This window comes from Homarus americanus, unplaced genomic scaffold (assembly GCF_018991925.1).
Source record: "Homarus americanus isolate GMGI-L3 unplaced genomic scaffold, GMGI_Hamer_2.0 scaffold21978, whole genome shotgun sequence".
NCBI classification, from domain to species: Eukaryota; Metazoa; Arthropoda; class Malacostraca; order Decapoda; family Nephropidae; genus Homarus; species Homarus americanus.
In genome coordinates, this window is record NW_024725629.1 from 121,309 (window position 1) to 146,817 (window position 25,509).

At 41.2% G+C, this 25,509-nt stretch overlaps 1 protein-coding gene across 2 annotated transcripts in view; it reads left to right on the forward strand.

The window, feature by feature from the left end:
• The window catches only part of LOC121865264 (WD repeat-containing protein 35-like), an 88,832-nt gene that overhangs the window by 58,537 nt on the left and 4,786 nt on the right, over positions 1 to 25,509 (forward strand). Inside the window, exon 4 of one of the 2 annotated variants that reach the window (XM_042364622.1) lies at positions 15,857 to 16,052. The exons of the other annotated variant lie outside the window; for it this stretch is intronic. Within the exon in view, the coding sequence (XP_042220556.1) occupies position 15,857 (1 nt within the window). The 3' untranslated portion in view covers positions 15,858 to 16,052. Of the gene's footprint in view, positions 1 to 15,856; positions 16,053 to 25,509 lie in introns of those variants that run through there. 2 annotated transcript variants of the gene reach the window in all.

Genomic DNA, 25,509 nt, shown 5'->3' on the forward strand with positions numbered 1-25,509 from the left:
TCAGGCATTATCGCTCAAGTTAATTAATTGAAGCGATAATGTCTGTGCCCTTGATTGGCAACAAATAGAGAACTTGATGATCCCTCTACATAAAAATGCTCTGAATGAAGTTAGTTTGAATAAAAAAAAAAGTTCATTGAGCTGAGGGATACTTGAGATAAGAGAAGGGAGAGGGCATTATTATAGTGAGTTAATTGTTTATAATTGTCAAACTAGTGACTTATATAACAATAAGAGATCTTAATGAATTAAATTACTAAAAATATAACAGTTATGAGTAATATTGATTAAGGTTTGGGAGAAAATGTTATCTCCCTTATATTATTATAATGATACAATGTGACTCATAGTGCTCCTCCGAGTTCAGATGAGTGATGTGCAACTGGAGGATGAAGGACAGGAGTCTGGACTTATGGATGATGGAGGAGACTATGGAACTGTCCCTGAGGAACTAGTGTTGAGTGATGAGCTACAAGAACTAGAAAGTTCAGCTCATACACTACATACAAGGAAATGTCCATCAGTTGAGAATGTGAATTCAGTAGTAGGAGTTTCACCCAGGACCCAAGGGGACCATACTACATGTAATTATGAAGGATGTAGAGCCACTTGGATTACCCAGTTAGATCCTCATTTGGATTACATAATTCAGCTGTGTCTCAGACAACCTGTTTTCACCGATGGATTGTGCAGTTTGTTATGATCAAATTTTTTAATATAATTAAGCTGCAGGAGATAAGAAAGAATTATTGCAGATCCAAATTAAAAATAGGTGGAATAAGGCCTTGAAGAGTAATTTTTTAAATGTAAAACAATGGAATGATCACAAGTTGGCAGAAAGTTTAGATTTATTGGCGATAGGTAAGAGACTTAATCCCCAATTAGATAAGCCTGCTTCTGCTAAGAAAAGTAGGTTACAGTGAACCCTCACTTTACGTGGTCAATTGAACCCACGGCGGCCCACGTAAAGTGAGAAACGAGTAAAGTGAAGAACATAACATATGGGATTAATTGAAATACAGACTCAGCCAACCCCCCAAACTCCACTTTTTCAGACACAATGCCTACGTTGTAGTAAAAATAACCTAATTTTATGATGGTATGCACACACAATTAATAATTAAGAGAAATATCAATAATATTAGGGTTTTTAACACTTACATGAGTAGAAAAGATGGCTGCACACGATGGAGGGTTGGTCCCAAGGCAGAGGGCAGATTATTGGCCCTCACCTGTATCACTTGTATCAATTGTATCACTATCCACCACAGAGGCTTGCAGGGCCTCTTTGTCAAAACCCTCAAAGTCCATATAAGTCCATATCCTCACTATCATTATCACTATCACTGACTTGGGCAGGCTGTGGTGGGTGGCGGTGAAGAACCTGGGTTATGTTTTGATGACTGGGCAACTGCGCACTTGCTCCGCCTCCAAGGAAAAGGGAATACACCACAAGAGTGAGCATTCCGGTTTCGCAAGGTACTGCAGTAAACGTGGAAATGCGTAAAGTGAAACCGCGTAAAGCGAGGGTTTACTGTATTAACTTTTCCAGAAAATGAGGCAGTAGGAAGATTAGAAAAACCTCTACCTAGTCAGTCTGATTTCAGTGGATTCCAGGATCAGGATGAGGAGGCTGGCTCTAATCATAGAGTTCAGTCTCTAGAGCAGGGAGAACCTGTTGAGACTGACTTCATCCTGTCCACATTTTGGCAACCACTTCCACCTGGAGCAAAAGTGTTGGTATGAGTGGAAACAGGCTGCTGTCGACTGCCACGCAGCTGATGGATAACATTGAGTGTAAGGATGATCCCAACAGGCCTTGAGTAACATTGGAAAGATCTAAGTCTTTTTTGCTTTCTAAATAACATCTGAATTTGTGGATTCCTTATTCAAGGTATTTTATGAAAATGTTTCTAAGCTTCTGATCTCTCAGCACTTACAAAGAGACAGGAAGGACAGGCAACTGTGGGTCATCATTCATTGTTTTTCAGAAGGTGATATTTGCTCAAAATGATCTCTGAAATAGAAGAGTCTGAAGGCTAATATTGAAAGACTTAACATTCAAATTTCCACCAGTGAGAATGCTCACAAGTTCAGTTTTTGAAGTTCCTTGTATGAACTTTTCCCTAATATTATGCATCCAAATATGCTGATATAAGAAGTTATGAAGAAATTTGAAACCAGTGGCTTCTGCACTGTTTACATTAGAATTTTAAAATTAGGAGGCAGCAGATATTTGGTCTCTAATCATGATCTACAAATCTCAAATCCTCCGCTCCCTCATCACCATTGTACCATCATCTTCTTTCCTGGTGAATCAGTTGTAAACAACGAACAGAAGAAGCTCACGTATCAGAAGATAGAGGAAAAAATATGGAGTTGTTTGCAGTGATATTTCCCTCTTGATGAGTCGTGTATTATTTTAATGAGTTCTGATCTTCAAAAATTTTGTTTTTACATATTGCAGTATTACTGATCAGTAATTTGTCTTAGTAGGCGTAAAAACAAGTATACCTGTATACATACATCTTCAGCGTAAATTTACTACCAAAGTTTAACAATTATTTTGTACAGTGGAACCCTCATACTACTTAATTCAACCCATGCATCTACGTAAAGTGAGAAACGCAGAAGTGAACGTATATAACATATGGGATTAATTGAAATAGAGACCGCCTAATTTCAAACCCACTTTTTCACACAATACGACAAGCTTACTAAAAATAACATCTTAATTTTTATGATGGTATTCACCCACACATAATATAGAAAGGAACAGTCAATAAACTGAAGGTTAGGTTAGGAAAACTAAAAGCTAGGTTTAACACTTACGTTAGTAGAAGAGATGGGTCGGCATACGGGGATGGAGGCTGGTTCCGAGGCAGAGGGCAGGCTACTGGCCCTCAGGTGAGTCACCATCACTGTCATCCACACTTGTCAGGGCCTCCCTGACAAATCCCTCAAAGTCATCATCACTGTCTCTACCTCTGTCACTATCACTGGCTTGGGCTGGCTGTGGTGGGTTGCAGGCGAAGAACTCTGTTATGCTTTGCTGACGGCTGGTTTTTATGTTGTCGTGATAAACCTTGATGTACGGCTCCATAGTCTGCAACAGCTGGGTAGTGAAGATTTCATACCTGTTTGCGTCAGGGTCGTCGGAAAGGAGGAGCTTGACTTTCTCGATATACTCGATGGCACCCCTAACATTACTATGGGATAAGCGGTGTTCTTCTTGGGATGACGCACCACCTGCCTCTTCACTGACGTCATCATCATCTACCATCTCGTCGGTAGTCACATCAGGATCCCTTATCACCTCCAGGATATCGTCGTTGGTGGTCTCGGAGAAGCCTGCAGCTGTAACACTCTGCGCAGCTTCTCTGGCAAGGTCCACTGCTACTGCAACAGTCTGAACCTCACCAGTCACAGATTGACTCTGCCTAACGGCCGGAATGCCTTGTAACACATGTCTCCATGTGTGACGAACAGTTGCTACAGACAGCTGATCCCATGCCTCCACCAAGAAGTCCACAGCTTTCTTGATGTTGAATATTCTCCAGAATTGTTTTAAAAGTACTTGTTGCTCTGCCAACTGTTGATCCTCGTCGTCTTCGCTCTTGCTATCGGTGGTGGTGTCACTCAGGTTACGCAACTCTTCCCTGGTGTTGGTGTAGTCGTTCAGGAGCTTGAATTTTTTCGTAGAGAATGCAGCTTTTACATTACAGATTAACTCTTGGTCCATGGGCTGTAATATAGATGTAGTGTTGGGAGGAAGGAATACCACTTTTACGTTAGGGTGACAATCTAACAGTAGGGGCAAGTGTCCTGGTGCGTTGTCCAGCAGCAACAAAATCTTGAATGGCACATTCTGTTGCTCACAGAATTTCTTCACATCGGGAACGAAACAGTCATCAAACCAGGAGAGGGACAGTGTAGAGAACATCCACGCCTTACGTGCGGTCAGCCAGTGGACATTTAGCTTGGTCATATCCATGCTCTTGTAGGCGTGCGGCTTGCGTGCTGTGTGGATCACCGACAACTTGAGCTTATAGGTACCGGAGGCATTGGTGGTAAACAGGACGGTGATGCGCTCCTTCTGCAACTTCCGGCCCCGAATCTTGCTGGCATTCTTCACAACGAAGGTCTTGGAAGGTAGCTTTTTCCAAAAAAGACCAGATTCGTCCATGTTAAACACCTGGTCGTCGGTGTACTGTCCTTCCTCCATAATCTCACGTAAAAACGGAGGAAATTTCCTAGCCGCAACAAGGTCAGCACTAGCTTTTTCACCACCAATGTTGATATTGGTGGTCTTGTTCCTCTTCTTTAACCTCTGTAACCACCCAGAGGAAGCATTAAAGGGTTTGGGCTCTGTAATTCCCATCTTTCGTGACACTGCAGCATACAGTTCACGTGCGTACTCCTTAACAGAGCGCGTGTCCACCGCCATGTTCCGTCGCGCCTGACGCACCAAGTAGCTCACAAGTAATTTTTCCGTCTTGAGAAGCACCTGCTTGTGGAAATACTTGATCATAGAAGCACCTGTAGACTTTGTGATGTTCACGTGCTCCTTTATCTTGGCTGCATCCTACTTAATTGTCCTGATCATTGACTCGTTAACACCATGCTGGCGCGCGAGATCAACCTGTCTTGTTCCTTTCTCCAACTCTTGTATGATCTTATACTTAATTTCGTAGCTTAAGGAACGTCGTGTCTTCTTTGGCTTAGGGCGGCTGGGTCCAGGTAAGGAAAGGTTTCTCTCTGGGGGCGGTGGTCCGGCGGAAGCCATTTTACAGAACAATGGATGCACGATTACACGGTATGGCCTGGAGGGATGAAACTGCCGCGGGTGGACCGTCATGGCTACTTCCGCGACCAATCACAGCTAGCAGTGGAGAGTGGGGATGGCCCAATTACAGTCCGATCGTCATATGGCGTCACTGATACTTGTAGCAAAGACCTTTACTCGCAACAATGTGTACACACAACATAGTGGTGGTGCGAGAAAGTGAGTATGGATCAAAAATTAAGCGCTGTTCTCAGCGTAAAGAAATACCGCTGTGAATGTAGAGCATTCCGGTTTTGACAGGGTGCAGCGTCATGTGGAAGCAGCGGAATCAGTACATGGCGAGGTTGACTACATAATACTTCTGATAAACTCCCTACGTGCTTATGTTTGAAATAATGAATGTTTGTATCTTTATATAATTTAGCTAAATATCTTTCTCGTCAGAAACAGTCATCCCAACGATTATGAATAAACTCGTTTAGAAATACATCATTATTTCAGGACGAAATCGGACAGGTTTGCAACAGCCAATCAGCTGTAACTTTTGAGGAGGGGGCGGGGCATCTTTTCTCAGCTGGGAAAATGCTATAGCCAAATGACAAAATATTTATCTCAGTTAGTGAGTCAAGCAGACCCTGGCAAGAAATTTTTGGCACATGACACCAGGAAATATGCAGGGTCTGTGGCCTTTCTGCAGCATATGAGCCTCAGTCAGATCAAAGAAATGGGCTTTTGGAGATCTTCAAAACCTTTCAAAACAGCTACTTATCTTCATCTATCTCTGAAAGATGCTTCACATGTGGTGGTGCTGGGGTCCCCTCCCCCACCTAGTCAATCTCCACAACCAGGACTTTCTTCCTCATCAGAATAAAGTGAGTATCCTAATTGGGATATGTAAATTAACATTTTACCTTCTGGTAAATGTTCATAATACAGTAATACCCCGCTTTACACGGTTTCACTTTACGTGATTCCACATTTACGCGGTACCTCGCCAGAACCGGAATTTCATTTTACACGGTGCATTTTACTCATACGCGGGGAAGTATAATTTTTTATTAGCTCATAAAAATTCACAAATTACCTGGCCAGAATATAATTTACATTGCTAGAATTCTTACAATATGATGATCATTTTGTATATAAACATCATGGATTTTGCATTAGACATACAAATTTTAGATCTAATGTAATAATTTGGTTTACACAAAGCAAATATTTTATCTTTTGTCCAAAATATATGAAGTTTACATTCAAAATATTCCCTGACCTGCAAGGAATCCAGAAATGTCAATTATCTTATCCTAACTTTAGTCTGAGGTATTATTTATTACTAAAAATGTAAATATACTGTTTTCTCCCAAACATTTCTCTGGTAGAGAGGGAAGGAGGGGTGGGGGGGGGACCACCCAGCTGGCATGGTGGGAGGAGGGGGGGGGAGGGAGGTGGGGTATTTTGATTGACAGACAGTGTTGGTGAAGAATATTTTTTTTTTTATTAACTGAAGATATTTGTTTTAGCTCATAAAATTCATACAAATTACCCAGCCAGAATATAATTTCCATTGCTGGAATTCTTACAATATGATGATCATTTTGAATATAAACATCATGGATTTTGCATTAGACATACAAATTTTAGATCTAATGTAATAATTTGGTTTACACAAAGCAAATATTTTATCTTTTGTGCAAAATATATGAAGTTTACATTTAAAATATTCCCTGACCTGCAAGGAATCCAGAAATGTCAATTATATTATCCTAACTTTAGTCTGAGGTATTATTTATTACTATATGTTAAAATCTAGTGTTTTCACCCAAACATTTCTCAGAGAGGTAGGAGCCAGTGAGCTGGGAAGAGGGGTGGGGGGAGGGGGGGGAGTTGAGTCCATTATTTGAATGGACATTAACCTGGTGACTGTATTTCTCTTAAATATTAATTGTGTGAGCATACCATCATAAAATTAAGATGTTATCTTTACTACAACATAGGTATTGTGTTGGAAAAAGTGGAGTTTGGGGGTCGGGCCAGTCTCTTTCCGCGGTACCCCGTGGGTTCAATTGACCGCGTAAATAGGGGTACTACTGTATTGGAAAAGATTCCCAAAAGTTTATAATTATAATCTGGACCTAAGCTAGCGGAGTCTTATACGCAATGGCATCTCCCTCTCCACCTCCTGATTGGGTAATCAAAGCTAGACGTAGCATTCTGGATTGAACAAAAAGCCTTTTTTTTTCTAAAAAACATTTTTTTTGCGGTAACTGTATTAGTGTCTGCACGCATGGTCTTGTGACTAGGCTTGTCGCTCCCAGGGGTGTAATAAATTAATTAAAAAATAAATAATAAGCCCAGCACATAACGTTGGGATAAACCTCAGTACTGTAATGTAGTTTGTGGATGACTGTTGCCTCCATAGTGACTGAGTCTGACTAAGACTCACCATGAACTGTCCTTCTTTCTAATTGGGGTGTGGCTGTGGTGACGTCACTTTTCGATTCTAACTGATGATTGCCTGAATTTTTCGCACCATGTAACATCTGGAGGGTGCTGGGGGGAGGGGCAAGTGGTACTTACCGCATTTTCCGGCATAGAAGACGCACTATCACATAAGACGCACCCCTATTTTACAAGGATATTTTGTGGAAATTTTTTTTAGTACGTTTCATCATACAATTATTGAAAGTGATTTTAAAGTGGTTTTGTAGGGGAAAACATGATTTTGTGCACGTAAATACAATATACAGTACCGTGGGGTATGCAATAACGAATGGATCCTACTACGAATATTCCAATAACGAACGGTTTTACCTATAAAATTGAGAATGCTATAACAAACGAAACTCCTACAATGAACTAATTTATTGGTTTTTTATTACAAGTATTAATGATATTCTTTATTTCAGGGGTTTAGATACATATTTATGCACTTTTTAAAATTTTTACAATTTTATATAATATTTTTCAGTGTTAAGTGGTTGTATTTGGGGGGCCTGGAACAGATTAATCCTATAACGAACGAATGCTATAACGAACAAGGTTCTAGAACCAATTAGATTCGTTACAGCATATCCCACTGTATACTGTACTGGAATCAAGTAGGAAATTATATATAGTTTGTAGTACGTAACATGTTACATTATACTAACCCAACTCTACCTTTGATCAGAGCAGCTGTGTGGCTTGTTTATATTTTGGTCAAGAAAATTACCGACAGGATGTGAAACTCGTATTTTTGGCTGTGATGTTTTGTGTTGCCGAGATCTGCCTCCAGGGTGGAGCACCATTGCTATTGTTTTGGCGTCATCGACTCATTGCAAATGGCTGACTGGCGGCTGAACTTTCTGTTAACATGTCTGTAATCTTTCTAGGGGCATTTTTCATTTAGATAATAAACAAATGTTTCTTAAAGGTAACACAGTCATTAAATAATGTAAGACATGTATCTGGTGTGGGTTATGTATGCTGGGGAAGGAGGTGCAGTGAGATGTTGTGAGCTTACCTCTGCAGTTAAGCCAATGTATGCCATTATTTACGCCTATGGCGCTAGGCCTCCCATCCATAATACCGGCACATTAGACGCAGGCTAATTTGTGATGCATTAATAAAAAAAAATAAATCTTATATGCCGGAAAATATGGTAGTTAATTAAGCAGAATTTTAAATACACTCAGTCAGACACATATGTATAGATACAGGCTTTATATCTAAGATGGAATTATGTAAGGTCTCTTCAAAATTTATTTTAGGTACAGGTACAGGAGGTTTTCGTTATAAGAGTATTCACTATCTGTAGTTATGCAGTTACATGGTTAACTTTTTTTGACCATCTACGTAAAAAGTCCCCAAATTTAAGTGTATTTCATGAGTTCTCAACCCAAACAGGGTGGTGCAGCACTCAAAAGGAAGCACACAAGTTATATAGTATACAGTAAACTCCCGCTTTATGTGGTTTCACTTTACGCGTTTCCACGTTTACGCGGTACCCTGCTGAACACGGAATGCTCACTTTACGCGGTGTGTGTGTACCCTTTTACGCGGAGAGTGGCTGGCGGTCCTCTCGCGCTGCGCCATTTTTGGATCCAAACCTCCCGCCATCCCGCCATGTTGGTTAAGCGGCGCGAGTAGGTTGTGCAGTGTATGTCTTTGTTGCGTTATCGGTGACGTCATATGACGTATCGGACTGTGATTGGGCCAAGCATCCTTACCTCCCTCCCCCGCTAGCTGTGATTGGTTTAATGTACTATGACGTGCCCCACCGCGGGAGCGTTCAAGCCCCTTGACCTACCCGCGTCAGTTACACCCCCCCCGGCTACACCGTGTATATCGGTATCCATTGTTCCATAAGAATGGCTTCCACCGGACCACCACCACCACCACAAAGAAACCTTGCATTACCTGGACCCAGCCGCCCTAAGCCAAAGAAGATACGACGTTCCTTAAGCTCCGAAATTAAATACAAGATCATCCAAGAGTTGGAGAAAGGAACAAGACAGGTTAATCTCGCGTGCCAGCATGGTGTTAATGAGTCTACAATCAGGACAATTAAGAAGGATGCAGCCAAGATAAAGGAGCACATGAACATCACAAAGTCTACAGGTGCTTCTATGATCGAGTATTGCCACAACCAGGTGCTTCTCAAGACGGAGAAATTACTTGTGCGCTACTTGATTCGTCAGGCGCGACGGAACATGGCGGTGGACACGCGCTCAGTTAAGGGGGTACGCACGTGAACTGTATGCTGCAGTGTCACGTAAGATGGGAATTGCAGAACCCAAACCCTTTAATGCTTCCTCTGGGTGGTTGCAGAGATTTAAGAAGAGGAACAAGATCACCAACATTAACATTGGTGGTGAAGAAGCTAGTGCTGACCGTGTTGCGGCTAGGGAATTTCCTCCGTTTTTACGTGAGATTATGGAGGAAGGACAGTACACTGACGACCAGGTGTTTAACATGGACGAATCTGGTCTTTTTTGAAAAAAGCTACATTCCACGACCTTCATTATGAAGAATGTCAGCAAGTGTCGGGGCCGGAAGTTGCAGAAGGAGCGCATCACCGTCCTGTTTACCATCAATGCCTCCGGTACCTGTAAGCTCAAGTTATCGGTGATCCACACAGCATGCAAGCCGCACGCCTACAAGAGCATGGACATGACCAAGCTAAATGTCCACTGGCTGACCACACATAAGGCGTGGATGTTCTCTACTCTGTCCCTCTCCTGGTTTGATCACTGTTTCGTTCCTGACATTAAGAAGTTCTGTGAGCAACACAATGTTCCATTCAAGATTTTGTTGCTGCTTGACAACGCACCAGGACATTCACCCCTAGTGTTAGATCGTCACCCCAACGTAAAAGTGGTCTTCCTTCCTCCCAACACTACGTCATTAATCCAGCCCATGGACCAAGAATTGATCTGTAATGTGAAAGCTGTATTCTCTGCAAAGAAATTTAAGCTCCTGAACGACTACACCAACACCAAGGACGAGTTGCGTAACCTGGGTGACACCGATAGCAAGAGCGAAGACGACGAGGAACAACAGTTGGCAGAGCAAAAGTACTTGTGAAACAATTTTGGAGAACATTCAACGTCAAGGAAGCTGTGGACTTCTTGGTAGAGGCATGGGATCAGCTGTCTGTAGCAACTGTTCGTCACGCATGGAGACATGTGTTGCAAGGTATTCCAGGTGGGAGGCAGGGTAAATCTGTGACTGGTGAGGTTCACACTGTTGCAGTAGCAGTGGACCTTGCCAGAGAAGCTGCTCAGTGTTACAGCTGCAGGCTTCTCCGAGACCACCAACGACGACATCCTGGAGGCAATAAGGGATCCTGATGTGACTGCCGACGAGATGCTAGATGATGATGATGTCAGTGAAGAGGCAGGTGGTGCGTCATCCCAAGAAGAACGCAAGTTATCGCATAGTAATGTAAGGGGTGCCATCGAGTGTGTTGAGAAACTCAAGCTCCTCCTTTCTGACGACCCTGACGATAACCGGTATGAAATCTTCACTACCCAGCTGTTGCAGACTATGGAGCCCTACATCAAGGTGTATCACGACAACATCAACACCAGCCGTCAGTAAAGCATTACCGAGTTCTTCGCCTGCAACCCACCAACATCAGCCCAAGCCAGTGATAGTGACAGAGACAGAGACAGTGATGATGACTTTGAGGGAGGCACTGGGAAGTGTGGATGACAGTGATGAAGACTCACCTGAGGGTCAGTAGCCTGCCCTCTGCCTCGGAACCAGCCTCCATTCCCGTATGCCGACCCATCTCTTCTACTAATGTAAGTGTTAACCCTAACCTTGTGTTTTTCTAACCTAACCTACAGTATATTATTCTCTTATTGATTGTTCCCTTCTATATTATGTGTGTGTGAATACCATCATAAAGTTAAGATGTTATTTTTACTAAAATGTACGTATTGTGTCGGGAAAAAGTGGAGTTTGAGGGTCGGCCTGGTCTCTATTTCAATTAATCCCATATGTTATGTTGTTCACTTTACGCGTTTCTCGCTTTACGCGGGCCGCCGTGGGTTCAATTGACCGCGTAAAGTGAGGGTTCACTGTAGATGTAAAATTTGAAGTGATTTGGTGAAGGAAGAGTGAGAGTGGACAATCCACCTAGTCCTGCTTCTTTTTCATCCTCCAACTAACCCTCCATCCCCCCAACACCCACCTCCATCAATCCAAACATCTCCCCTTTGAAGCTAAGTAAATACAAATATTTGATTATGTTAAAATTGTTTATTTTTAAAATATTATAATAAGTATTTTGTCTCAATGAACCACTGGAGTGAGTGTGCACCAGCTGGCTCAACCTAAGTTGCCTCAACACACTGACCCAATGAACTTTAAGGACATTAAATAATTTCTTAAAATAATGTGTTATCAAATGTTTAACAAATGTTTCTTTGGTAAATAATTATTAAAAGATATCACATAAATTTTGTTGAGTGTAGTGTACTATTGTATTAGACCCTAAGTCTTTATACAAAAGTGGGGTGGTACATTAAGCTTATATAATCATATCACCCCCTGTAACTTTCCACTGGCTATGAGGTGACATGGTCACATCACGTGAGGGGTAGGTTTCACCCTTGAGGCGTGGCCCTAAAATGTTTGGTCAGCTAATAGAAGCCGGCTAGAGAGTCAGATCACTCCCACTCTCACATCAATTGGACATATTTAGTACAGCTAATATAAGATAGCCTCCATCCTCATAACTACAGTGATTAAGTTATAGTCATACATACACTTGGAACTGTATATAAAATATTTTCCTAATAAATTAACAAAAGACAGTTGGGTTTCGCTCCTATAATCCCCATAAACTTTTACATGTTCCAGCTCCATTAACTCATCAAGAATCAACTGTTAAGGGAGGGAACATAAGGTGACAGCAAGTGGATACGAACTACTGTAAGTTAAAAGAAGGCTTATAACTTTCCCAAGAACAAGTCAGAAGTGTTTTACAAAAAAAAAAAAAAAAAACCATGACGTGTTATACTCCTCCAAAGTGCATTAATATATCCCGTAGTGAGACGTTACATGTTGAGTGATATTCATTTTGTCACCCAAGAGGATGTACAATTTTTTTTCAGTAACCATTACTAACTGAGTTATTAATAATTTATGTCATTGTGACAACATTTTTGTGAAGGCAACACCCAGTTACCGCTCTAGCCAGTGGCGTGACGTAAAGATATATTGTGTCAGCGGTCAACATCCTGTGAACGTTAGCTCTGTAATACTCCGTTCACTATCACAAGGATTCAGTGATTTCTCGCACTGTGTGAGAGGGTACAGTAAGGTTGGGATATATTGCGAGATAGGGTCCAAGGATGTTCGCTATATACAGTGGGGTATGCTATAACGAACGTAATTGGTTCCAGAACCTCGTTCGTTATAGCATTCATTCGTTATAGGATTAATCCGTTCCAGGCCCCCAAATACAACCACTTAACACTGAAAAAATTCTGTGGAAAATGTAAAAAATACGGTACTTTATCTTACCTTAGTGTTATTCAGCATGCAGGTAACCCTAAACACTGGCACATCACTATCACTTCCACTGGGAGTCTTGGCTTTAAGGTCCTCAAACAATTGTTTAGCCTTCTCACAAATTATAGCTTCACTTATGTTATCACCTGCCATTTCTTTCTCCTTTATCCACACTAAGAGTAAATTTTCCATCTCTTCAATCACATTACACCTTGCTTTGCTAAGTCTAAAGATTCCCTTAGCCACTTACACAGTTTTCAACTCCTCTTTATTCTTCAAAATCGTACATATAGTCGATTTAGCCATCCCATACTCATCACTAAGTTTCGCAATGCTTCTTCCATTCTCACGTTTCTTTATAATTTCTTTCTTAGTTTCAAGGGTTATTAGCTTTCTCACTCGCTTTGGACGATTCATTGTTACAATTGTATACTTGTATAACAAAATAGTTATACAAATAACGCGAATTTCCACATCAAAAGAAGAAATTTCAACAATAACAGTGGTGCACTGGCTACACAATGAGACAAAGATGGCGCCTGACGCTCTTGTTGTGGGTCGCGGTACAACAATATTCATGTGCCAGGCGAAATAGTCCCGTATTCATCCGCGTTCGTTGTAGGAGTTGCGTTCGTTTTTTTTTTTGTTTTTTTTACGGGAATTAGCCAACCCGGGCACAGGTCAAACAACCCACAACGGAGCCTGGGGGACGAAAACAAGAACGGAAAGAAATTGAAAATATAGAAAAAAAGGTTATACTGTATTAATCTACACCACGAAGATGCCGGAAAACCAGCTTTTTAAAGTGAGACAGATTGTAAGATCATGGAAACACAGAAGAAGGCAAAGCATTCCACAGTTTGGCTGTGTGAGGAAAGAAGGAGGTACTATAACGGGTTATTCTCGTGTGACTGATATCCACAGAGAAATGGTGGGCACCGCGGGCAAGACGTGTGTTACGAACCCACGGCCTTACCGGCGGTACACAGGATGCCAAATCCCCTGAACATTGCCCGTTAAAGTACCTGTAAAAGAGAGAGAGTGAAGCAACATTGCGGCGAAGAGAAAGGGGAGAGAGATTGTCGACTAAAGGAGGAGAGTTAATAGGACGAAATGCCTTTGGTTCCACCCTATCTAACAGTTGGACAGAAGAAGAGCCACCCCAGATATGAGAGCAGTACTCCAAGTTAGGACGAATGAATCCCTTATATACTTGGAGCAACTGCTTAGGAGTGAAGTAGCTGCAGCATCTGTATAGCATTCCCAACTTTCGGGAGGCAGCTTTAGTTATACTAAGGATGTGTGATTTCCAGGACATATTGGAGGAAATGGTGAGGCCTAACATATTTATTTCAGAATTTGGGGGGATGATAGCGTCCTGAAATGTAATTGGTGGGAGATCGTCTACTTTACAAAGTGTAATTGGTAAATATTGAGTTTTGTTACTATTGAACTTAACCAAGTTTGTATCTCCCCATTCAGAGATGCTGCACAGATCCGCGTTGATAGAAGTAATGATATCAGTTCTAGAAACAGATCTAGTTTGAGAGTTAGGAGGAAGGGGAAAATGTGAGGAAGAGTGAAGAGTAGAATCATCGGCGTAAGAATGGATAGAATTAGTTGTAGTGTGAAGTAAATCATTGATAAAAAGAAGAAAGAGAGTTGGTGAAAGAACAGAACCCTGTGGGACGCCACTATTGGTAGAGAAAGAGCGAGAAATCGATCCCTCGACAACAACTGCCATGGATCGATTCTCAAGGAAGCTAGAGATGAGAGAACAAAGTGGGGGAGAGAAACCAAAAGAGGGAAGTTTAGATAGCAAAGACTTGTGCCATACCCTGTCAAATGCTTTGGAGATGTCGAGGGCCACGACAAAAGTTTCCCCATAATCCCTAAGAGAGGATGACCAAAGATGGGTGCAATAGGAGAGCAGATCACCAGTAGATCTTGCCTGGCGAAAGCCATACTGGTGATCTGACAAAAGAGAAAGGCGTTCAAGGGGACGGAGAAAATGGGAGTTCAAGATAGTTTCGAAAATCTTAGAGAGGGATGAAGTTAGGGCAATGGGGCGATAGTTAGAGGGATTAGAATGGTCACCCTTCTTCGGGATGGGCTGAACCAAGGCATGCTTCCAAGAAGAAGGAAAAGTTTTGGTTTTGAGGCAAAGGCGAAAGAGGTGAGCAAGCACAGGGGCCAGGGCTTCAGCACACTCCCTCAGAACACGAGGGGGTATTCCGTCCGGTCCATGCGCCTTACTCACATCCAACCTGGATAACGCACCGGCAACCCTGCGAGTGGAGATTATAGGAAAGTGCATAGGTTATAGCATTCTCAATTTTATAGGTAAAACCGTTCGTTATAGGAATATTCGTAGTAGGATCCGTTCGTTATAGCATACCCCACTGTACTAAATCATGATATATAATTACATATAATCAATGGGGAAATATAGGGTTAGGTTCTGGAGGCCAATAAAAGTGACTAAACTTGACAAAAAATAGCACAGTCTAAAGTTAGCAAAATATAAATTCCATTTCTGGGATCCTTGCAAGACAGCGAATAATTTGAATATAAACGTCATAAATTTTGCACAGGTGAAAAAAAATTTCCTCTTGTAGTTTTGGGGCTATTTAGGGGATTTTTAGGAGTGTTTCTAACTTTATAGTGCTTTTGGCTTAATGTGAGGTCCCAGGAACATAACCCCACGTAAGTTGTGAGTATACTGTAAATAAATTTATCGCTATACTGTATATTGGAAAATTTTGATAATTTTGGTATTAGTGATAAATTTGAAATATTTCCTACTAGATTTCCCTTGCAAAATAAAAAATTATCGCTATATATAGGAAAATGTCGATAATTTTCGTAGCGGCGATAAAAAATTTTTAATATATAAAGTCGAAATATATCCCGACCCTAATGTACATTATCATCTTTAGAAACATACCCTCACTGACAGTGTTGACACATATTTGCATGCTTCAAGGTGAGGTAACACTCACACCTTACACCTTTTAGACATCACAATTTGTTTAAACTGAATGTTTTGGCTGTTCGTGACTACAGATTGTGTAATTCCCGAGTGTAACCAACAAGTGCCTGACTCTCATCCATGGTGGACGCTGCCAGTGAACCCAGCGAATCAACGTCTTGATAACTAGGTAGTGGACTCAATGTCATCAATAGTGGACTGACCCGATGCCATTTTGAAGCTTCAATCAGTTGCTAGGCAATGGAGATGCCATTGTTGCTTTGTGGACGCCATCTGATCTACTATCAATACGAGGGACATTGACCCAGTGACCGTGACCTTAGCATAAGCTGTGACTTCAGTGGCAGTTACAACAACTGACGGGCTATGGGACTTGGAGCAGCAGTTCATCAAGTCAAGACTACATTTATAGGTATTTCATTGACATACAGTACAGTGGTCCCTCGATTGACAAACGGTCCAATTAACGAAATTTCGGTTAATGAATTAGCTCCCATAAGTATTTCCAGTTCCATTAACAAACAAAACTTTGATTAATGAAAGCCTTACAAGAAACACGCTTTGTTGTGCGCATCAGCTGATCGGCTAGTCCGCCAATACAGTAATCGGTTCTATGTTTACATTCGTTTCTAGTGGAGTAAATATCAAGAAGGTTGTGCTCTTTAATATTTTTGCATTTTTTGTATTAAAATTATTAGTCATTCTAAAATTTAGTTAACATATTGATATTATATGCAGTACAGGGAACAGTTTTTGTGCACCCATCAGCTGATTGACTCACCCGCCAAAGCTTCTCTGTTTAACTTTGTTTACAGTGGAGGAAACATCGAGTTTGTTGGTCTCTTGAATATTTTTACATTTTTGCATTAAAATTATTGGTCATTCTGAAACATCCTACATACACACCTCAAAGTGAGTGTACAGTGGTCCCTCCGTTAACGAACACAATTCATTCCAAAAGGTCGTTCGTTAACCGAAAATTTTGTTAACCAAAACCATTGTTTCAATGGGATTTTGGGTAATTGGTTCCAGCTCACCGAAAATTACATACAAAGTAAAAAAAAAAGAAATGCAGTAAAGTATACTTACTTTGAGGTGTGTATGTAGAAGGCTCCTGGTTGATGATGATGACGATGAGAATTAGAAGTGGGGGTGGAGGAGAAGGGAGAAGAGAAGGAAGTGGGGGTGGAAGAGAAATTGCCCCATGCTTGATGCAGTCATTTCACCCCAAAAATTTAAGTTCACTAGGTGTAATTCAAGATTATTTTATTTAAATCAACACTGCACTGCTCTATATATTGTCAATATGTTAAATAAATTTCAGAATGACCAATAATTGTACTGTAAAAACATAAAAATACTCTGTGTTCAAGAGACCCACAAGCAAGATGTTTCCTCCACTGAACAGAGATACAAACTGAGGCCATGGTGGGTGAGTGAAGTGGCTGATGGGCGCACCAAAAACTAGTTCCCTGTACTGCAATTACGTTATATAAGTTTTAAAATTACTAAAAAATTTAATATAAAACATGGAAAATTATTGAATACCGTATATACTCGTCTATAACCCTCCCTCGTTTATAGGTCGACCCTGATTTTTTTACCAAAAAATCGTTAATTTATGATATTCCTTGTTTATAGGTCGACCTTCGGTAAAAACACTCTACGTCCTATAAACTGAGGCTCGCCGTGCCTGAAACACCGAGTGCCGAAGCCAAACTGTTTACCATTTATTATTACGACACTTTACACTGAAACGCGGGTAGTTTCAACAAAAATATTGTACATTTCCATTCAAGTATTTATTCAAGTCAATTAGGAGGGAATATTATTGTAATACAACAGTTTATTAACTGAAAACCGTTCGAAAAGCGATTACGGTAACATCTTTTTAACGAAAGAAAGCAAAAGTCATTGTTTTCTTCATGATTTTATCCCACTTTCCACTGTAATACGTACGTCATTTCAGCAAAAATATTACATTTCCATTTTTATTTCTGAGAATATATTCATTCAGTCACAGTTTAGGTAAAATATACTTGTGATGTAATATTTTAATGAAAATCCCCGGTATTTAGAAATACGATATTGTAGTTTTCTTTTGTTTCAAATTTAATTAACAAAGATTGATGTTTTAAATGTAATGAAAAAAAATTTATGTATCTATAAATAAACTTTAAAAAATGAATACTTAATGTTTTACATCGTCCTGTGCTACCATACCATGGATTTGGCTACTTTGGGCTCGCAAGAGATCTGCCCTGGCAACTGTACCGACACTCACAGCTGGTGGTGTGTTGGTGCATCGTTTCCATTGTTTACTGGTAGTTACTGGTAAATATTTTTCAACCTAACGAAACTATTACCCGTTTAGAGGTCGACCCCCAATTTTTGCCAAATAATTTGGTCTTAAAAACTCGAACTACACACAGGTATATACGGTAAATAAGGACATGGGGGGGCCAGGGATTTTTTAGGGGGGTGGGGGGCAGCAATAGTACACGGATTTTTAACATTCACGGGTATCTCTGTTACCTAACCCCCGCGAATGTTAAGGGCCGACTGTGTGTGTGTGTGTGTGTGTATATATATATATATATATATATATATATATATATATATATATATATATATATATATATATATATATATATATATATATATATATATATATATATATATATATATATATATATACAGTCTGCACTCACCCATGAAGATAGACCCCGACTTACTTGTGGTTATCGCATACACCTAGGCCCCGACTTACGACGGGGTTAGGGGTCGTAAGTCCGACATAGATAAAAAAAAAAAAAAAAATTTTTTTTTTTAAATAAATAATCTACAATGAAATACAGTACAGTAAAAGTAATGAATAATGAGGAATGGATACAGTACATTAAAAGTAATAAATAATATGGAATGGATACAGTGTGACTGAGCACTTAACCTTTAATGTAGTCAGCTGAATGCACATGGGGCCCCCATAATTTTCTAATTATACATGGAGACTACATTAACTGGAAACGTTTCGGTATAGAAAATGCGTGTGTCATTTGAAGAAAAAAAAAATTAAAAAAAATCTGACGTAAGTCGTAAGTCGAAGCAGTCGTAAGTCGGGGTCTAGGTATATATATATATATATATATATATATATATATATATATATATATATATATATATATATATATATATATATATATATATATATATATATATATATATATATATATATATATATATATATATATATATATATATATATATATATATATATATATATATATATATATATATACAGTATTACCCCGCTTAACGCGCTTTCACTTAACGCGTTTTCGCATATACGCGGTGCCTTGCCAAAGCTGAACTTTCACTTAACGCGGATTTTTCCACAGCAACGCGGTGAGTGTCCGGCTCGGATGCTATTTTTAGATTTTGACCACGCGCCACCCGCCCGCCCGCCCTCCCGCCTGCCTGCCTGCCTCTCCCTCCTCCTCCCTCCGCTTGGGCAAGCGGCGCGGTAAGGTTGCGCAGTGTGTGTCTTTGTTGCGTTATCACTGACGTCATATGACGTCTCGGACTGTGATTGGCCATGCAGCCCTACCCCCCTCTGCTGCTAGCTGTAATTGGCTTAAAGTATTATGACGTGACTACCCCGGGGAGGGAGGGAGGGAGGAGAGACGACGCTTGACCTAGCCGCGGCAGTTTCATCCCTCAAGGCCACGCCGGGTTAACGCGCATCCATTGTTCCGTAAAATGGCTTCCGCCGGACCACCACCCCCAGAGAGAAACCTTTCCTTACCTGGACCCAGCGGCACTAAACCAAAGAAGACACGACGTTCATTAAGCTACGAGCTGAAGTACCAAATTGTTCAAGATTTGGAGAAAGGAAGACGCCAAGTTGATCTCGCGCGCCAGCATGGCGTCAACGAATCTACGATTCGTACAATAAAGAAGGATGCAGCCAAGATAAAGGAGCACATGAAGATCACAAAGTCTGCAGGTGCTTCATCTATCAGGTATTGCCAGAACAGGGTGCTGGCAAAAGTGGAAACTTTGCTGGTGAGTTATTTGGTGCGTCAGGCGCGACGCAACATGGCGGTGGACACGCGCTCAGTGCAGGAGTACGCACGTGAGCTATACGCAGCAGTGACACGTAAACTGGGAATTGCAGAGCCCAAACCCTTCAATGCTTCCCATGGTTGGCTGCATAGGTTTAAGAGGAGGAACAAGGTCACCAACATCAGCATTGTTGGTGAGGAAGCGAGTGCTGACCGTGCGGCGGCTAGAGATTTTCCTCCGTTTTTACGTGAGATTATGGAGGAAGGACAGTACACTGACGACCAGGTGTTTAACATGGACGAATCTGGTCTTTTCTGGAAAAAGTTACCTTCCAAGACCTTCGTTGTCCAGTCTGCGAGCAAGGTAAGGGGCCGGAAGATGCAGAAGGAACGCATCACCGTCCTGTTTACCACCAATGCCTCCGGTACCTGTAAACCAAAGTTATCGGTGATTCACAAAGCCCGCAAGCCGCACGCCTACAAGAATATGGACATGAACAAGCTTAATGTCCACTGGCTAACCGCACGTAAGGCGTGGATGTCCTCTTCTCTGTCCCTCTTCTGGTTTGACAACTTTTTTGTTCCTGACGTGCAGAAATTCTGCGAGCAACAGAATGTTCCTTTCAATATTTTGTTGCTCCTTGACAACGCACCTGGACACTCGCCCCTACTTATGGATCGTCACCCCAACGTAAAAGTGGTCTTCCTTCCTCCCAACACTACGTCATTAATCCAGCCCATGGACCAGGAGTTAATCTGCAATGTTAAAGCTGCATACTCGGCAAAGAAATTCAAGCTCCTGAACGACTCTACCAACACCAAGGATGAGTTGCGTAAGCTGGGTGACACCGACAGCGAGAGTAAAAGCGACGAGGACAAGGAACAAGAGGCGGCGACTCAAGAACTTCTCGTCAAACAATTTTGGAAGAAGTTTAACGTCAAACAAGCTGTAGACTTCTTGGTGGAGGCATGGGATCTGCTGTCTATTGCTACGATTCGTCACGCATGGAGACATGTGTTGCATGGCATACCAGGTGAGAGGAGGAGTGAACCTGTGACTGGTCAGGTTCAGACTGTTGCAGTAGCAGTGGACCTTGCCAGAGAAGCTGCGCAGACTGTTACAGCTGAAGGCTTCTCCGAGACCACCAACGAAGACATCATGGAGGTGATCAGAGATCCTGAAGTGACTGCCGACGAGATGTTGGAAGAAGAACCCGCCAGTGAAGAGGAGGAAGAAGGTGCGTCATTCTCCGAAGAACCTAGTTTAAGTCATAGTGATATTAAGTGTGTCATAGAGTTAACAGAAAAAATTAAGTCCATCGTTTCCCGCGACACTGACGATGAACGCCATGACGTCTTCCATACCCGACTGGTGCAGGCTATGGAGCCGTACATCACGGTGTATCATGAAAACATCAAAGCCAGCCGTCAGCAAAGCATAACCGAGTTCTTCGCCCGCAACCCACCACAGCCAGCCCAAGCCAGTGATAGTGATAGTGAAGTTGATTTTGAGGGATTTGTCAGGGAAGCCATGACAACTGTAAGTGACAGTGATATTGATTCACCTAGTAATGGTGATTCACCTAGTAATGGTGATTCACCTGAGGGGCAGTAATCTGCCCTCTGCCTCGGAACCAGCCTCCATCCCCGTATGCCGACCCATCTCTTCTACTACCGTGAGTGTTCCTTAAAACTTTTCGTTTTTTAACCTATTCTTTATTTTTCCTATGTTAACCTTTATCTTTCCTAACCTAACCTCTTCTATATTACTTGTTTTTCATGCCACCATAAAGTTAAGATAGAATTTTTACTACAACATAGTTATTTGTCGTCAAAAAGTGGAGTTTGGGGGTCGGGCTGGGTTCTATTGGAATTAATCCCATATGTTCTGTTATTCACTTAACGCGGTTTTCACTTAACGCGGGACCCTCTGGGTTCAATTGACCGCGTTAAGTGGGGTACAACTATATATATATATATATATATATATATATATATATATATATATATATATATATATATATATATATATATATATATATATATATATATATATATATATATATATATAAAAGAACATAAGAATGGAGGGATCTGCAGCGGGCCTATTGGCCCATACTGGGCAGTCCCGTTTACACCCAACCCCTATTGCTCATATAAGCATCCAACCTATGTTTGAAGCTATTCAGCGTATTCGAGTTAATAATGATATTTGGTAACTTGTTCCTTTCATCCACTACTCTGTTTCCAAACCAGTGTTTACCGATTTCACGCCTAAATCTAAATTTATCTAATTTAAAACCATTGTTACGAGTTCGCTCCTGGTTGGATAGTTTGAGTACCTTTGTAATGTCCCCTTTGTTTAGCCCTGCCTTCCACTTATACACCTCTATCTCTCGCTCTACGTCTCTCGAGGGAGTGCAAATTAAGATGCTTTAGCCTGTCTCTATATTCAAGGTTCCTAATGCCCGGGATTAGTCTTGTCATTCTCCTCTGAATTCTTTCCAAGGATTCTATATCCATTCTGTAATACGGTGACCAGAACTGAACTGCGTAGTCCAGGTGTGGTCTCACAAGAGCAAGATACAGTTTTAGGATGACCTCGCTAGTCTTGTAACTAACACTCCTTTGTATGAACCCAAGTATTTTATTAGCCTTGTTACGAGCAAAAACACATTGTTTACTTGGTTTAAGGTTCCTACTTATCATTACTCCTAAATCTCTCTCGCAGTCGGATTTCTCTATGGCATCGTTGTTCATCTGGTATCTGGTTTCCCTGTTTACATCTCCTATACTGAGTACTTTACATTTGTCGACGTTGAATTTCATCTGCCATTTTTCAGACCATTCAAAAAATTTGTTTAGATCTTCCTGTAGTTTTGCCGAGTCCTCGTCAGATTTAATAACACGTCCTATTTTAGTGTCATCAGCAAATTTACTTATGTTGCTGTCTATGCCGATATCTATGTCGTTTATGTATATAATAAATAATAATGGTCCAAGTACTGAGCCTTGGGGAACACCACTTGTGACGTTGCTCCAATGGGACTTAGTGCCGTTAATGTTCACTCGCTGTTTCCTGTCCTGTAACCACGCCCTAATCCATTTAAGGATGTCACCTTTGATGTCATGTGCTTCTACCTTTCTAATTAGTCTTTCGTGGGGGACTCTGTCGAAGGCTTTGCTAAAGTCGAGATATACCACATCATAATTGTGCCCCTCGTCCACCGATTCGAAAATTGATGAAAAGAATGTTAATAGATTAGTTAGGCAAGAGCGTCCGCTTGTGAAGCCATGCTGGGAATCATTGAGCAATCTGTGCTTCTCCAGGTGATTTCGAATAGAGTTTGAGATGATTGCTTCCAGTAATTTGCCTACTATTGATGTTAGACTGATTGGGCGGTAGTTAGAGGATAGTGATCTATCCCCCTTCTTGAAAATCGGTATTACATTCGCTATCCTCCAGGATTCTGGTACTACACCTGTTTTTAAGGACATGTTAAACAACTTTACTAAGGGCATACTAAGCTCTTCCTTACATTCCTTTAATACTCTGGCAAATATCTCATCGGGACCAGGTGACTTATTAGGCTTTAGTTTGTCTATTTGCTTACTAACATCGTTACTAGTCACTACTATCTCACTTAATTTATTTTCTTCACTATCTCTGAATAGAGTCGGTGCCTCGGGTATCATGTTTAAATTTTCGGTGGTGAAAACTGTTGAAAAATATTTATTCAAATTATTGCTCATTTCTCTGTCGTTATCAGTGAGCTCGCCGGTGTCTGACCGTATTGGTCCAATCTTTTCTCGTGTTTTAGTTTGATACATTTGGTAGAATCCTTTGGGGTTTGTCTTCGCCTCCCTTGCTATCCTTACCTCATTATTCCTCTTTGCTTTCCTTATTTCGGTTTTAACCCTACTCGCCAATACCCTATAATAGTCCCGGAGGTGAATTTCGCCACGATTTATGCTTCTACCTGTAGCCTTCCTTTGGCCAATGATGTTCTTTAAATAATTATTAATCCATTTAGGGTCATTGTTGTCTGATCTGAGTTTTTTGTATGGTATGTTCTGCCTTTGTGCATTAAGTAACTCACTATTTAAATTGTCGTGGAACTCGGCAATCTCAGATCTCGTTATCAGGTCGGTGTCATCTGACAGGTTCACGGCCAAGCGCGACACCCCCTCTCTCAGCTGCCTCTTTAAACTGTCAAAGTTCGCCCTTCTGAAATCTGGTACTTTAGTGGAATTTTCCTTACGTCTGCCCTGAAAGTCTAACTGGAATCTAATTTCTTTGTGATCGCTGTTTGCAAATTCGTTCCCTACCTCGACCCTGCTAATGAGGTTTTCTCTGTTTGACAGAACTAAATCGAGTATATTATTACCCCGTGTGGGTTCAGTTATATGTTGACTTAGAAAACAGTCCTGGATAGTCTCGAGAAAATCCTCTGATTCTGAGTTGCCTGTAAGGTCAGTCCAATCTATTTGGCCAAGGTTAAAGTCACCTACTATACAGACTTTGTTGTGTATGGAAGCTCTGCGTATTTCATCCCAGATAAGTCGCTCTTTGACTCTATCAAAATTGGGAGGTCTATATATTACTCCTGTGATTAATTTTTCTCTACCGTCGATTAATTCTATCCAAATTGTTTCTGTATTCCGCTCAGTTTTTATTTCCTTATTTATTTCACACTTCAGATTATTCCTAACATAGATTGCTACTCCGCCTCCTTTCCTGGTCTGCCTATCGGTATGGAACAGTTTGTAACCCGCAATTTGGTATTCGACTGGTAACTCACGTGTGTCTAGGTTGATTCATGTTTCAGTGAATGCAATTATATCGATTTTTTCGGTACATACCAAGGCCCTAATATCATCCATTTTGTTTCTCATACTTCTACTCTTTGCGTAGTATACATTTAAGTTAGTCGTGTTCTGAGTCCTCCCCTTACCGCGTTTAGTTTTAAACTCCCTGTCTAATTCAGTTTTGTCATCATTCCTAACACTATTTCCCTGTAATCTTTCACTTTGTTTACCCGCTCCCACTGCAGTCTCCTCCACCCCCGTGCTCATATGTTCTCCTAGCAGTTTAAAGACTTCGATATCTTTTGAACTGCCCCCTCTAGAGCCCCAGCCAGGGTTGCTACTCCATCCCTAGACAGGTGCACCCCATCCCTAGCATAAAGGTCCCTTCTGCCATAGAAGTTGTCTCAGTTGTCAATGAATGGGACTGATATTGACTTGCAATATCTGTCAAGACGGTCGTTGACACCAACCGCCCTTGACAACCATTCACTGCCAACTCTCCTTCTAGGCAGGACACCGCATATGATAGGGATCCCTCCCTTAGTCCTAATACGATCTATAGCTGTCTTGAACTTATCAAGAAGCTCCTCACTCCTACACCGACCAATATCATTGCCTCCTGCACTGAGGCAGATAATGGGTTTGTTCCCATTACCAGACAAGATATTGTCCATCCTGTCAGTTATATCCCCCACCCCAGCTCCTGGCAAACACACCCTCATCCTATTTTTGTTTTTACCACAAAAGGCCCTGTCCATGTACCTTATGTGTGAGTCACCAACAATTAAAGTTTTTATACCTTCCTTGTCATCCCTGTCCCTGACTGTACTAACCTCCAATTCGTCTATCAAGGG